Here is a 16,249-nt window from a genome sequence, read left to right on the forward strand (position 1 = left end):
TTTCGAACCCTAAAATATTTTCATCTTCTATATCCCGAATGGGTATTTCCTAAAATTCGGCATAAATTACCCAAATTTACCCAGTTTTATGAATATAATAGTTCTAGAGATATTTTAAGACCTACTCAGTAAACCTAAGTCGAAGCCTATGTGCCAAAAACATTTAGAGAACAACCTAATATTGACTATGGTGAAGTGCAGATGAGCATGATATAAAAAAAACACATAAATGAGTAAAAGAAAAGTTTCTTCGAAACCAAAAGACTTACAGTGTGTTGTTCGAATAAAAGAAGTAGACTTTGCAGGGGAGAGTTCCTGGAAGACTCCTGAGTAACTGAGTAACTGGGTTTCTGAGGGTTTTTGCAACAGATGGATTTTGGGTTTTTTCTGAGAAAGAAGAAGGGTTTGATAATGCAGAAGAGAGAAGATGTAGAAAGATTTCGAATAAAAGGTGGTGAACCGTGGAAATTGCCTACCCTATTTATACGTAAACGGCATAGATCAATTTGAACCATCCGATTTGGTCAGTACAAAATCCAAGGGCTATGTTTCAAAAGACAAAACGGCGACAAAAATGTGACAAGACAATTATTGCAGTCCTCGAAACCCGAACAGACGCCAATTGTAGTATCCCACGTGTCCAGCACTCGAGTAGTGGGTAGGCCTGGTTTAATGCAGCAGAAATCTAAATGTCTCTACTGTGTAGGTCAAAAGGTGACGTCATGAACCACGAACAGGGACTTAGGGGGCAAATGTGTACCCAAATTTTAGCACGAATCTTTCACTCAGCTCGGGTACAGCTGACAAATAAATACATGGAAGAAATAGCCAAGGAATCCATTTATTGTCCATGTGGACAGCACAATTTTCACGATGATTATACAAGCTAGGGAAGCATAAGTTGTGAAGGGCGAGCTTATGATATTCATACGGCACGACCTCCATAGTACGAGCTCGGAGACATATCCAGTTCGTGGTAACACGAATATATGGCGTATCCGCGGATCCCCAAAGACCCGGATATTTTATACAATAATTTATGGCCAGCCTGTAATACTTAATGTCTCAGATATTAGGAGACCATTTATTTCGTGATCATATCATATCCTAGTATAAATGGGAATAATTTATATTATAAGTAATAAATATGTAAATCTGTTATTGACTCACGCGGTTACCCAAATCTGTCCAATAAATTTCTCTATAAATACTGAGAATATTGGACAAGAAGAGGGACAATTATTATGTAATACTGAAACTCTGCCAAAATAGAGAGAGAAAAACATTAATAATATAGACTCGTGGACTAGGTGGATTTTAACCACTGAACCACGTAAAAAGATCTGTGTTCTTGAGAGTTCATTTCTTATTTTCAGTTTATTATCAAGCACTAATCAACCTTTGTTATTTTCTTAATTCACTGTTGGCGAAAAACCGCGTCAACACCCGCTTTTCCTCTGTTCTTCCTTTTCAGATAATGCATTATCTCAAAAGATACCATTATATTATCAGTGATAAGTCTACCTATAATGAAAGCACTTTGAGAATCTAACACTACCTGATCGAGCATCTGTTTCAACCTGTTAGCCAGCACCTTCGAAGACACTTTGTACAAGACATTGCACAATGAAATCGGCCTATGCTCCCCCATAGTGACTGGATTCTACTTCTTCGGAATGAGGACTATATTCGTGTCATTCATCTTCACAGGGAGCAGTCCATCATTAAAAGAGCCTTTTACTAAATCCACAACAACTCTCCCCACCACGTCCCAACATTTCTGGTAGAAACATGGACTCATCCCATCTGGACCAGGACATTTATTAGGATGCATCTGAAAAATGGCCTCTTTTACTTCCTCATCTGAGACAGACCAAAGAAGATCTTCATTCTGAATTGTCGTGATAGAAGGTTGGATACAGCCCAACACCTCTGCCCATTCCCTCTCGGAAGCCTGAAAAAGCTCCCAAAAATAGTTAACCATAACATCTGATAGCCCACTCTCCCAATCACACTAGCTACCATTCCCTCCTTGTAACTTCTGAATTTGATTGTTTTGCTTACAAGCACTCGCAGTAGCATGGAAAAACTTGCTATTTTGACCCCCTTCTCTGAGCCATAATTGTTTTGATCTTTACTTCCAGAAAACTTCCCTCTGCGTTAGCATCTCAAAAAGGTTCTTGTTTGAATCACTATATCTTTGCAAAGAATCTACTTCCCACCTTCCTTTTGTCTCATTTATCACTCTCTTACACCTCAACAACCTTTACTTAAAATTTCATGTTATTTCCTTTCCCCACTTTGTCAACACCTCACTGCAATAATTCAACTTGCCTTGTATCTAGATGTCGACATACCTCCCAACATTCTGTAACCGGCTGGTGACACATTGGCTCACGAAGCCAACCATTTTCAAACTTAAAGTTTGAAGCCGATAGAAAAATTTGCTGGTCAATTAGGTCCAAAAAAATAGGACAGTGATCCAATGATGAGACCTCCAAGTTAAATAATTTAGCTGAGAGAAAAGAGTCTCTCCAAGACTCTAACCTCACCTCCACCCACTGATTAGTTTCGATACCCTTCTCCCACGTGTAAGGGTACCCAACTAATTCCAAATCAAATAACTCACAATTAGCTAAAACTCTCTGGAAGCCTTCAAGCAGCCAGTTTGGGTAGGGTCTTCCTCCACACTTATCTTCTTGGCTTAAGATGTTATTCATATCTCCTATCACGCACTAGGGGAGATTCGACTTCCTCTGTAGCTTACGAAACAGCTCCCATGTATGATGCCTCATATTCGACTCTCCATACAACCCTGTGAGGTGCCACTCAATCATCTCTTCCACCCTAATGACCATATCTATATGATTAGGAAGTTTAGCATATTCTTTAAATCTCCACAACATCACAACACCCCCGCTATGCCCTTGCGCATCTACATTCACCATACCCTGAAAACCCAGCTGCAGCCGTATCCTCTCCATTGTTTCCTTTTACAAATTGTTTCACTAAAAAGAAAATAAATCTAAGCTTCTTTTGAACAACCATGTCCTTTAAGAATTGTTGGGCCCGTGGGTTCTCAAGCCCACATCATCCAACTGAGTGTACTCATGTCTCCGGGTGGGCCTGATTGCCAAGGCCTGCCCCAACTAAGTTTTTTGGAAGTCCAACTTCATATTGATCCATATCCACATCAGTAGTTGACCCCAGGACTAAGTCATTAGTTGTCCTTCTCCTTTTCAACTCTATTATAGTCAACCCCTCCCTTTGAATATCACGTTCATTTCTCGCCTCTTCCTCATTCGATATCCCTTCATTCTTGGAAAGTCTTATTCCCACGACTTCAGGCCTCATAATGACCCTATCTCCTCTCCCATGATTCAGTGACCCTTTATCCCCCACCTGTCCATCATAACTTCCATATCCCTATAATTGTGGGATGCCGCCAGTTACCCTGAATATCCCATCGTCAACTACTTATCCACCGCTGCTCCCACCGGCGTCGACCTCTGCTCTCCCAAACCTTAACCATTTGGCACCGATTTGATATTGCTTCTTCTTTGGGGCTGCTCTCATCCATGCTCCATACGGGTGTTCTAACTCCTCCACTGGCTGCTCAAAAATCCTATTGCAAAACTTCTCCGCATGGCCGATCACCCCACAAATAAAACCGAAGGTGGGAACATATTCGTATTTGAACGTGACCCAAAACCAGACAACTCCTGCCTTACGTATTTTCATTTTCCTTTTCAATGGCATATCAATGTTGATAGTGACATGAATCCTCATGTAATCCCTCCAAACTCCAACAAAATTATTCTAGTCACCTTCTATAAATACTCCAACATAGTTCCTGGTATTTTAAGCACCCTTTCTGATCTAAACCCTGGTTGAAGGTCATAAACTTGCACCCAGATGTCAAGCTTATTCAATGGTAATGAGCGCATGTTTTCTCCTGGTGAAAACCTTGCAATGAGAAGTTGTTTATAATCAAAAGTCCAAGGATTACCCTCCAACACTCTTTTGATATTGATCTCATGATAAAACTAGAACAAATAAAAATTATTGTCCAATTCCTTTACATACATTCATTTGCACGGTTTCCATAAAGAAGCCATCATATGCTTCATGGATTGGAAGTCAACCAATCCTGCATTCAAAAACTTGCTTACAAGACACCACCAAGCATCAATATTATCCTCCTCCTCCACCTAATCATAAGACAGACTTCCATTCTCCTCCTCTTCCAAACTGATAGCCACACATCTCTCCTTTAAATCACGCACAAAATTACTCCTTGTTGCCATACCTCACAAAACCAAGCACCTAACAACACACAACCACTCCACACCCCTCAAAATAGAGGAAAACCTACCATGACAAAAGACAAGACCAAATCGATGCTCTCATTCTTGATCTGCTCAAACGTAATTCCTTTGTCAGTATTAAATTGTTAATCTGTCTATTTTATCTCAAAATTTACACTTTCTTTTTTTTTTTTTTAAAATAGAATCGAATTTTTACCTTATATTTGCCAATTTTTTTGATATTATATTGACTTTTTGTTCAATACTTTCTTATTGTTAGGTATTTAGATATATATTTAATACCATCTCCATATTTTATCAATGACTTCAACAATTTGATAAATTTTACACTTTTAATGAATTCATGATATTTCCTTCCTCGATATCTTATCTAAGAAAATAAGTTTTACAAACAAAATTGAGAAAAATGATCCATAAACATAGAATGAATAAGCCAAAAAAAAACTAAAGTCAATGATCATATTGAAATATGCCATCAAAACTTATCGAAACGCTAACAAATTGCATTGAAAAGCATCAAAATATCATAATATTGAACTCCATAAAAAAAATATTAAATTTCGTACGAGGGTGGAAAAAACTTCTTCTATAAACATACCTTTAAAAACGTTTAATTTATACAAACCTATTCCTGAAAATTACAACATATATATATATAGTAGCCAAAAAAAACCTAAATCTTATAAATACATTACTTACAATATTTCAAACGATCATAAAGAAGAGAATGGGAAGCACACAAACAATGACGACAGTTTTGAGAAAAAAATAAAAAATAAAGGAACTAGTCTTTGAAAGAGGCAAGTTTCATCCGAGCAAGATGCAAAAATGCACGCCAGATGAGAACACAAAAGAGATAGAATTGGATTGCTATATATGTTCCATGTTTTGTTTTGTTTTGCTTTGCTTGTGAGATGATTTTGGATGAAGTTTAAAGAAAAGAAAGAGGCGTGGGATTAAAAAGAAAACAAATGCATGGCTCACTAGAGGCTGGTTACAAATGGTGGCTATTAATGGGATTTGAGCTGTACATATTTTATAAAAGAAAGAAAGAAAAAAATTCACTTGTCGATTCTTAGGTTAGTACACATATGTCCGAGTTCAGGCCTTGCATCCATCCATGAGGTGAATGTCATATCGGCTCCCTTAGTGCAATAGAGGTAGGACCTAAATGTCACCAGGAAGAAATAGCGCCTGCACATCAATGAATTCATTCATACACACATTATTATTACTCTTATCACTTTCAACTTTCATCTCATAATAAACATCATCTTCATTTACTCAGGACTCGAATCAAATACCTTAAAGCCTTGATGCCCATGTCCATTAAGTGGGCTCCCTGCTCATCTTCCACGTCTGGAAACTTCTCCAGTTCCTTGCTATAGTAAAAGATATCATCTCTCAAGTGTCCAGCACCTGCACACCTATTTACATTGAACACAACAATGAGCTGAGCCTGCTTCACCAGTCACCACAAATCCATACAATCACTGCAAACTTCTATTTCATTGAAGATAAAAGCTTCTCTTGGACTTTCTTACCTTTCAATCACAAGGTCAGCATCTACTTTGCTTTCTGGACCATACACCAGAACTCTTGTAAGGCTTAATATATCACGGTAATCACCCATTCTGAGAGTTTCTTCATTAGAAGCCCGACAAGGCAACTCCTCTTCAGCAGTGTTTAATTGGTGCATACTACTAACCAAGGATGTCTGAACTTTTGAAGAAAGGCTTGCCTGTGCACCAAGTCTAATACAAATAATTGCCATGGCATATGCCACTCCTCCAAAGCCTGTGTGCGATACAAAAAGGTAACACCCTGCAGAGCTATAGAAAAAAGTTGTTTTAAAAGGAAACATTTGCCGACATGAATATTCAAGAAAAGAAAGACAAAAAGAAATATATGCAAAAACAAGACTAAGTGATAAATAATCAGTCCCAAAAGAGGGAATTTTTTGTCTAGTTTCACTCCTTTTCAACCTTTTGATCAATTTAGAGTGTGTTCGGTAGGAGAAAAATACGGAAGGAAAGGAGTGGGGTTAATTTATATGAACTTGGTGTATAATAGTTATTGGGCAGGAGTTTTTTGAGAGGGAGAAGAATAAACAAATCCTTAATTTTAACCAATTTTCAATTCCTCCAAATAAGAGAGATTTTATGAGAGAAATAACCATTAGGGCTTTGATTGGCGTCTACAGATTTATCCTTGATATGATATCATAATATCACAACTAAGGATAGGGTAGCCATTGTACAAATGAACCTTCTCCACAATTCCACCTCTCCTTCCTACCATACAAATGGAAAATGTTCGATCTTTCCTTCTTCTACCCATAAAAAACACAAGAAGGTATGAGTGCCCTCCTCCCTCTCTATTTTCTTTCCCTAGGCATCATACCTCTTCTTCCTTCCTTCCTATCTTTTCTCCCCCAAATATAGCCTTAAGGATTAGGAAAAAGAATCAAGCCACACATATGATTTAGCATACAATGAACATGTTATTAAGTATCACAGAGCTGAAAGTTAATTTAGGATCGGATACTTACTCATCTATACAATTCTGGATTGCATCTACATCAGACGATAATGCCTCCCTCTCTCTTGTTAATGGGATTCTCCTATACGTAATATTATAACCATCTTCCTTCAAAGAAGCATATACTTCAGCAGGAGTCTTCACATCATCTGCAAAGATGTTTTCCCAATATCCTATGACGCTGGATTGATTCAATGTTGGGTTATATTCTTCACGATGCAAAAGTATCCGACCACCTGACAATCTAACTTCAGACAATATGTCTTCTTTTAGTCGTTCTTCCATGTGTTCCACCTGCATAAGATTGTAAAAGATTGGAACTATATTTGCAATATGACTACTAGAATAAATGGGAAAAGTTTTGATGACATACCACAGAGCCAGTTATTCCCACGTGCTTTAGTGTATCAACGGGTTTATTAAGCTCCCTGAGTACAAAGGGTGTCCCATTAATGTAAACAACTGCCTCTTCTCTCAAATCAGTCAATATCACTTTGTCCGCAGTGGATCCTTTTACTTTGGGCTTAGCACCAAGATAAGTTAGCATTTCTTTGGCACCAGCAATTGTTGGAGTTGCCATACTATACACAGGGTATCCATCCACCTGTAGAAAGTGAAAGTTAAAGACTTTAACAGCACAAAAGTCTCTTTATCTAAACCTAATCTTACAATAATTACACGATAAGCTGTTTGTAAAATACTTCGTGTATATAATGTTCTACAGTTCAGTGGTCCAACATAATTACCCTGATCTGACTATTTTTCCAAGTCAAATACGGTTGATCAGGCCACTTGGCAGCTAGTAAATTGTTCTTTAATGATTTTTTTTATTCTCACCTCCATTTCGTTCTTAAATTTGCATTGACGTGTCTATATATAATACATTTATGCATAACAATAAAGGAAACAGAACATCAGAAGAAGTTTGATATTCCAAGCAACAGTTTAGACTGCCAAAAGTCACTATTTCTGAAATGCATAAGAGAGGGCCTATTAAACGTATAGTCATGAGGTCATAACTCAACTAAAATCTCAATTTATGGGGGCCACATTCAATCACTAATCCTTAAATGTAAAGATATAAGTATTAATAACAAGCTTTGCCTTCATAATAATTTCTTTCTACACCAACAGACATCTGGAAAATTTTCAACCACATTGTAATTTTTGAACGGAGATGTAAGTCAATATAGAATTTTTATACATTCCAAATCCAATTTCCCGAATTTTCCTTCCCCATTTCATTGTAAATAATAAAGCTGTCCTGTACTTTTCTACTTGTCTAATCCTGCAACTCAATGACTAAAGATATTTCACTGTATTGACTTAGGAGATGGTACTGTGGCATTGCCATATGACGTGGAAGCATATTAATCATAAGATTTTTGAAACACATGCATAACTTACCTTGTAAACATGTGGTGCACCATGAATTTGTATGTTGCTAGAAGTTCTCTGACCAGGAAAGAAATACATTTTAAGTATAGAGCCTTTCCCCAAAACCGAACCGTTACGCGTCTTTACAATTGCCTCCATAACTGCATCACCATTTTGAGACTCATACGGTGCTCTCAGTTCCTCCTAAATTAAAAAACAAATGAGGGTTCACATATCTATGCCAATAAGAGGACAAATTGTAAGTTAAGAAAAACTGTAGAAAAGTCTCAAGTTTCCTAGTCCAAGAAAGAAGGAAATAAAAAAGCCTCCAATCTTACAGGAACTGTGAAAAATCTTCCAGGCCTTAATCTTATGCTCCATTTCATTGCTTGAACCTCTGATCTTTGATGCAACCACTCCTTAAATGTCATCACGGATTCCCCTTGTCCACAAAATCCATCAAATGCTTCACTGCCCAAGTATGCTGCAAAAGTAATTAATCGGAAGTACCGTTCCAAGTACTCAGCACCACGGTTTAGTGCTACCCTCCTTACCCTTGGTTCAACATGCTGTTGATTGAATACTTTTCTGTACTGAAGAACAGCTTGGCGTATATTCTGCAAAGCCGAACATCTATCTATAATAGCATCCAAGGCTTCCCGGCATTCCACCCCATTATCAAATAATCTTGTTATTTTCCACAACAATAAGATATCATTTATGCCAAAACTTCGACCCTTCTCTTTTTCAATTCTTACTTTTGCAACACTGGAGGTTGATGGAACAACATTTTCTCCGGTCTCTTCACCACTGGAGGTTCCACCATCCACCTCTTCATGGGTCATAGTATCAAGCAAGATTTTAATAGGCCTACCATGATCAATTCGAAGTTTCAAAAGACAAGCTATTACAGTGCCAGTGGTTGTCCTTCCTCTGCCCATCTATGATTTTTAACGATGTTTAGAAAAAGACAAAGTACAGTAGATAGAATTGCAAAATACATTTAACATGTAAAATGCACAATACAGCATAGGAAGAATGAAAAATGTTAACCTGGCAATTGAAAACAAAAGCAGTATCCTTGGAAGATGAAGCAATATTCATTGCCAACATGTCAAAGTCTGAACTTTTTGGAGCTTTACCATCAGTTATAGGTACACGTGCATATTTAATAGGAAAACCATCAGCCTCTAAGCATTTAAAAACCTCAAGCGGAGTCTGAATAGCATCAAAATTTATATGTTCCCAAGCATCAAATATTTGCCCATCATTTGTTTCATGAATAACCATTATGGCACCTCCATAACGTTCAGCTTCTCTCAGGATATCTTCTTTCAGTCGAGCTTCCATTCTTTCCACTCTTTCACGATCAATGCCCTGAAAGAAGACATCCTAATTATAATTTCCCCAAAAATGGACAGAGACAGTTAGGGAAGAAGTATCCCCAAAAGCTGCAAGATAAAAGAAATAGTAGTGCTTCAATGAAGTGTTGTTGTAGTGTATATGGTCCTAACAAAAAACGGATCCTATGTAATTTGCCAACTCCATGGTTTTAAACAGGTTTTAAACAGGCAGGGAAAACATGAAAGGAAAGAACAACATCTCTCTGTCCATTGAAGCTAAATATTAAAAACAATTGAGAAACATCAGTACTAAAATCCTTCATGATGATATATCTCGATTGCTCTTTGTGCCAAAGACTAAAGTTCATGTATTACGAATTGATAAATACTGTGGTTAGCTGTTGTTCCCATGACTGCAGTGAAATAGTTGGACCATATTTTGACTATTTTAACAAGGAACTCGAACACATGCACATTCTAGACTAGCAGCAATAATCTACATTGCAAGTTTGGATTATTTATTTCATTTTAATGTATGACATAAATGAAAATTTACCGAGTATTCAAGCATGTTTTTGTATGGTCTTTCAACCTCGCGGAGCACAAATGGTTTTCCATTTATGTAAATAACAGGTTCCTCTCTCATATTGTGCCAAAGAACTGGACGACCACTTTTTGAGCCACCAATTCTTTGTATCACAGATCGTATTCCATCAATAGTTGGATTTGCCACTCCATAAACTGGAAAACCAGGAACTTCCCGAAAATTAGGGGCACCCTCCACTCTTTCAGGTAAGTTTTGGTTTTGACAACCTGGGCAGTGATCACTTTTCAGAACAGTTTGGCTGCCTAAAACCTCACCATTTCTTGATGCAGCAACTATACCCATCTCAGAAGGACGACCATCAGTAGATTCAGCAATCTTCATGAGTGATGGCTTCAAACTTGCATAGCCAAGTGCACCCATTGGATCTCTCCTAAGCAGTCTAAAAGAGCACCAGATTGCAGAAATATTATTAGTGACCAAAAAATTCCAACAATAAGAATGCCTAAGATATGACCTTGTTCATCATGAATTGGGAGAGGAAAAAAAAAAGGCAACATCACATATGGAAATCCACTAAATAATCCTCATATACATTTTCTCCTTCCTGTTCCCCTTTCTCAAAATTAGATACAATCCACTTTTCAAGTCGAAAGATTGCAATGTGTAAAAGTTGTTCTAGAAATGCAAATTTATAACATTATTTTAAGTCTCAACTTAGCACCAAATGCCTGTAGAAAAGAATCACCTTAAATCCTAAGAACCCTTGGCTTATCTAACCTCAACATTAGTCATATACCTCAACATTATTGGAATTTTTTAACAAATAATACACATTGCTCAGAATTTCTCTATGGTGATGAGTCTGATGACTCAAAACAGTCAGTTGGGATCAATCATAGAAGTAAAAGAAAAAACAATAATCAACCAAACCAGTTGGGATCACATTCAATGTTTGCCATATTATCAATTTTTTCAAATTTATTTAACTAGATATGATAAGCACTTGTTAATACCTGCGAAGAATGCTATAGAGTTCTGGTCTCGCTCTCATCCAGTCAGCAAAACTGCTATTACCAACAGATTTAGATTGAAGGGCTGATTTCTCTGAATGAATGTAGACAGCAAAGCATATAAGAAAGTAGTATCTCTCAAGATACTCCACAAAAAATGAAAGCAACGCCTCCCTTTTCATTTCATCTGGTTGACGTAAAATGCTATTGCGATAAGTGGCAATTGCCTCACGTAAGTTCTGTAAAATTTCAACAAATGGTTTCATGAGTTCAACAAACTTTTAATTTTAAAAATATTTTTTTTAAAATGCCAAGAAAAAGCAAGAAATGGTTGAAAGAGATTTTCTGGCAAAAACAGATAATTTTAGATGATCTCTTATTAAATAGATGTTTAGAAAGCAAACTGAAGTCAAAAGGTGCAGCATGGGATTGAAGAGTTATACCTGCATGGAGGCACACTTGTCGATGACTTTATCTACTTGCCTTTTGCCTTCAAGGCCACCCTAAAACATAAATTTAATAATGAAAATTTTAAAAAGTACTAGTTTTTCAGTTTTTTCTTTTGAAAAAAAAAAAAAGAGATGATTTAATGTACCTCTAATACCCGAACCAGGCTTCTTATGACGCCATATTCTCCTCTACGAAGTGCTTCTTCTGTGTTTGGAAAGTTGTCAGTGGCAATAGCAGCAGCATCTGAAACTCTTCCGATTGAATTGGATCTTGGAATACCTATTTATGCAAAAAGACTAAGAATGAGAAGCCAACATGGTCAAAGACTGACTAGTGTGTTGTGCAGATAACAACAGGAGAAAGAGGCAGAAAAAAGGATACAATATTTTTAAACTAGAAAATAGTACAAGTGATCCAGCAAAAATTAGCAATAATATCAGTAAGACATTTGTTGTTGGCCCATTATCTTTTCAAAGAAGATCTAGTAACTTTTATTGAATGTAAACATGTTTGAAAATTTTCTCTCCAAGCCATCACATTACTACTATTATTGATCAAAAAGCAAACTCTCGTTTAGAGTTTGAAAATCAACCCTCAGCTTTGTCCTAGCTTTTTCAGAAATATTAAACAGGAATTCTTTTGGAAGAAAATTAAAGCAAAAGGCTTATTTGGGATACATTTACACTCAAAGTCTGGGAAGACTACCAATCAACTGCTTCATTCCTAATTACATACGTGATGGAAGAGATTATTAGGCAAAACAATGGTAGAATGGTCTGGTATTTTAGATATTTCTTCCTCCACAACACTGATCTAAGAAGCATATAGATACGAAATTTCAATATGCCACATCAAATGCTAATTATGGCATGTTAAAAACCTTTAAAAAAGGATTTTATTCTTCACGGTTATGTAGCTTAGATACTGATCCAATACTAAACTACTTGTGATGTGACCTAGGAACTATTTGGCCTTGCTCTAATCTAATTTGACGCCTAATTTCATCTCAGCATTTCTCAGACTTTCCTCAAGATGTACATCACTCTCTACTTTTTCTATTTGGATAACCACTCTTTCATTGATATATATATTACACTATTCTCCCTCCTGTTGTTATATCGATACTTCAAATAAAGGACCCTTAACCCACTAATCATTAAGATCTATTTCGTAATAATGATTGAACAATTAACAAATAAACTAAATGGAACAAGCAATTTCCCTGCCCTTCATTTTCTTACTCTTAGTATCAATATTCTGCAATGCATAGACCTCTACCAACAATAGCTTTTCTCCGGCTCTAATGTTACATGTTGTCGAATTAATATTATTAGCATAGCAAAGGGTGAAAATTAACAGATTATAGAAAGTGACAGAGAATAACCAGGTTAACAAGACAAGTTTTTCCCAAGATATTTGTAACATGATGTCAAATAATGTAAATACAATAATTAAAGTCATAGTGTTCATTATATTGATGAATAATGATTATTCCAAACAATGAAAGTAAAAAAGAGTACAGAAAGCAGGAATGCTACCAGATGATCCTATTCTGTTGAGATAAACTAAAGTTGCAATCACCATCCCAGTTGTAGTCCGCCCACGTCCCATTTGACAGTTAAATATAATATTTGTATTTATATCAGCTTGAGAAATTTTATGAACCTAAGAATAAAGAGTGAAAATTAGAGACAGCAGTAAATATATTATCACGGAATGACTTGAAAGAAGTGTTTGACATGACAAAATGCAGTCTGCTCATAGAAACCCATTCATATTATCTATTTCTTCTTATTTGAGTACAAACTAAGAGCAGTGAACATTTTTTACATGACCTGTAGGTAACCATTGTCTACTACAGAACACTTAGGCAAGCTAAAAAGAGAATTCTTCCCATTTCAACTCACCAAAATATCAAAATCCAACTCCTTGGGTGATTTTTCATCAGTTATAGGAACACGCTCATAGTCAACAAGGTATCTTTCTACTTGTAATTCCTTGTACACCTAAAGGAAAGAAAATAAGTTGAGTTATCAAAACAAACTAATTTTTTTTCTTGACCCCTTCGTATGAATAAAATCAAGTAGAAATACCTCTAGTGGTGTCTTCACAAAATCACGAGACACCGGTTCCCATTGGTCCACCATCTGGCCATCTGGCAATTCATCGGTGACAAGGATCTTGTTTCCATACCTGGGATGTCAGATGTGCAAACAAATCTATCATTCAAACAAAAGGTAATACATGGTACAAACAACCACCATATCTTTGGGAGAGGCTCATTGTAACACAATGCAGCAATGAAAAATATACCTCGCAGCTTCCATGAGGATGTCTTCTTTCAGTCGAGCCTCCATTTGTTCAACCCTATCCCTATTGATTCCCTTATTCAATATAAAAGGCCATAAGCAAGTTTAAAACAGTAGATGTTATTAGCACGCATTTACGTGAATTCTTGCAGTATACTATAAAATTTATGAATCTATTTTTTAACAAAACTAAACATCAAATAACTCCTAACTAAACCAAATGTGATGTGCCCTGGCTCTGGAACAAGTTTCAAAACTGAACTACACTTTAAAGCAGAAATATTTAACCTTTTCTGAGGTGGGAAGTACCATAAATCATAATACCGACATTACTACAGAGTTAAGGATGAAATTCATATGGAGCTAAAGATAAAAGATTCATCTTCCTATCAAAAATAGAAGTAATTGCAGAATTCTACTAGAATGTATGGGGTTGTTTAGCATAACATGAAAGAAGAAAGTGGTATAGCCTTAAAGATGTATGTTGGAGTTCATGAATAAAAAGGCAATAATGTTTGGGGTTTAGAAACATAGGAGTAAAACATACAACTCAAATTGCAAGTGAAAAAAAGGCTGGACTTTATAACAACATACCGTATATTCCAGGTTTGAGAAAGGCCTTTCCACATCACGCAATACAAAAGGGCGTCCGTTAATGTACACTACCTGTTTGAAGAAAAGAAAGAAAATTTTTTGGTTGAGAACAACCACTTGCACTAGTGGACTATCTGGTCTGAATTTTTTGCATGGTCAAAGCATCAAAAGGCTCGTGAGTCCAAAATTTAGGTTGGGCGAACTTGAAAACACAGCTAAAATGAAATCACCTAGGAAATCGAATTTGGTTATAGAAACTGAAGAACCTAATAAATAATGGATCTGTGTAGGAATTTACCGGCTCCTCGCGAAGGTTCATCCAAAGAACTTGAGCCTCCTTTCCATGAATGTGGTTGAGAACATTCCGGATCCCATCCATGGTAGGAATTGCAACGCCATGAACATGTAAAGATTCGGCGTGACGGTAGTTGGGAGCGCCATCGATTTGAGGAGACAATCGTTTGTTCTGGCAGCCAGGAAAGTGGTCGCTCTTCAGAATCGTCTTCTTCCCGAGCACTGATCCTCCCCTCAGCTTCATCACTTGCTCCGGCTCCTTCGCGATAGACGACATGTCGTTTTGTATATATACGACTAGCTCCGCACCACTACTGCTGCTGCAGCTACTGTGTGTGTGTATATATATATAAATATAAATTGGATGAAAATGTTGTGTTCTCAGCTTTCAGAAACAAAAAGAAACGAGTTTTATGGGATACCAAGTGGTGGTGGTGGTAATGGCTGTGGTGGTACAAGGTCCAGTGGTGTGTGTATGTGTATATATTGTATTATAGGTGTGGATAAGAGAGGAATTGCAAAGGATAGAATTATTATGTAAGGAATGGAAATATGTAATTTATTCTTTGTGGAGAGGAGAGAGTAGAGAGTGAGGTTGAGGACGATCCAGGAGGAGGGAGGAGGGAGGAGGGAGGAGGAAGGAGGGAGCTTCAATCTATGTCATAACGTGAAACGCGTGCGCTGTTAGCTTTTACTTTATTATTATTATTATTATTTCTTTATTAATTTAATATTACTTGCTAAACTGCCCCTGCATAATGCATTTTGCATATTGCATATTTCTTTATTTCTTCTCTGTTTCCTTCTTTCTTTCCTTCCAAGTTCCACCCGGGACTCGGCTCTCGTCCACTTGGCAGGCCAGGCCCAGGCCCACTTTTTTCCTTAGTATTTAGATGTAATGCCATTTTGAGTGTACATTTAATGATTTAAACCGTTATTAATACTTGTTTTATACCACTTTTTAGTAGTAAACCACTCAAACTAATTTAGGAATTGATTGGATGGGCTTTTAAAGTTACTTTTGAGTTATAAAATCTTAAAGTTTAAGACTATTAGATTTAGGATGTATTTTGGCTTTTTACTCTAAAAAAGCTATTTAAAAAGAAGCTAATCTTTATAGTTTTTTAAGAAAGAGTTTCTTGGGAAGCTCAAAACCAAAAACAAAAGTCTAACCAACCAAACTCTTACTAGTTGTAGAGGGTGAAATCTACAAATTATTGATCATTTGCAGGCATTGACAACATTTAAAACAGAGAAAAGAGATTGAGAAATGTGGATGCCAAAATTCAGCTTGAACGAGGCCCTGCCTCGTGACCCTCAAAACATAGGTTTGGGGTGTGAGAATATGGAATAATTTTCCAAGAAGAATTTAATGTAGAGATCATCATCGAAGGGTTATATGCTTAGTCATTTGTAAACTATCTCACAAGCCATCAAAACGAAGGATGAAATAACC

General features: G+C 36.7%; 1 protein-coding gene and 1 long non-coding RNA gene across 2 annotated transcripts; both read right to left on the reverse strand.

Annotated features, from left to right (window-relative positions):
- Positions 1–1,348: 1,348 nt before the first annotated feature.
- On the reverse strand, positions 1,349–4,699 carry LOC133791134 (uncharacterized). The gene is made up of 2 exons (XR_009874130.1): positions 4,287–4,699; positions 1,349–3,490 (listed from the first exon to the last, which is right to left on the reverse strand). It is a non-coding gene; the product is annotated as an uncharacterized LOC133791134 (long non-coding RNA).
- Positions 4,700–4,899: 200 nt separating this feature from the next.
- Positions 4,900–15,430, reverse strand: LOC133791126 (uncharacterized). Its single transcript, XM_062229038.1, has 18 exons — positions 14,798–15,430; positions 14,500–14,571; positions 13,910–13,980; positions 13,690–13,789; positions 13,504–13,602; positions 13,135–13,261; positions 11,742–11,875; positions 11,590–11,649; positions 11,150–11,385; positions 10,146–10,575; positions 9,300–9,623; positions 8,585–9,187; positions 8,277–8,450; positions 7,243–7,473; positions 6,880–7,163; positions 5,873–6,160; positions 5,633–5,755; positions 4,900–5,522 (listed from the first exon to the last, which is right to left on the reverse strand). The coding sequence occupies exons 1-18, from the start codon at positions 15,068–15,070 to the stop codon at positions 5,390–5,392; spliced, it is 3,762 nt and encodes a 1,253-aa protein (XP_062085022.1). The 5' UTR covers positions 15,071–15,430; the 3' UTR covers positions 4,900–5,389.
- Between the last annotated feature and the right edge of the window lie 819 nt (positions 15,431–16,249).

Source organism: Humulus lupulus, chromosome 1 (assembly GCF_963169125.1).
Source record: "Humulus lupulus chromosome 1, drHumLupu1.1, whole genome shotgun sequence".
Classification (NCBI taxonomy): Eukaryota; Viridiplantae; Streptophyta; class Magnoliopsida; order Rosales; family Cannabaceae; genus Humulus; species Humulus lupulus.

Excerpts from the sequence above, each read along its gene's own strand:
- LOC133791126 (XM_062229038.1), bottom strand. The coding sequence starts at position 15,070 with ATGTCGTCTATCGCGAAGGAGCCGGAGCAAGTGATGAAGCTGAGGGGA. Across the intron at positions 10,576-11,149 it reads CTCTATAGCATTCTTCGCAG|ACTGCTTAGGAGAGATCCAA; the intron begins GTATTAACAAGT and ends GTGCTCTTTTAG. Across the intron at positions 6,161-6,879 it reads ATCCAGAATTGTATAGATGA|CTCTGCAGGGTGTTACCTTT; the intron begins GTAAGTATCCGA and ends TTTTTTCTATAG.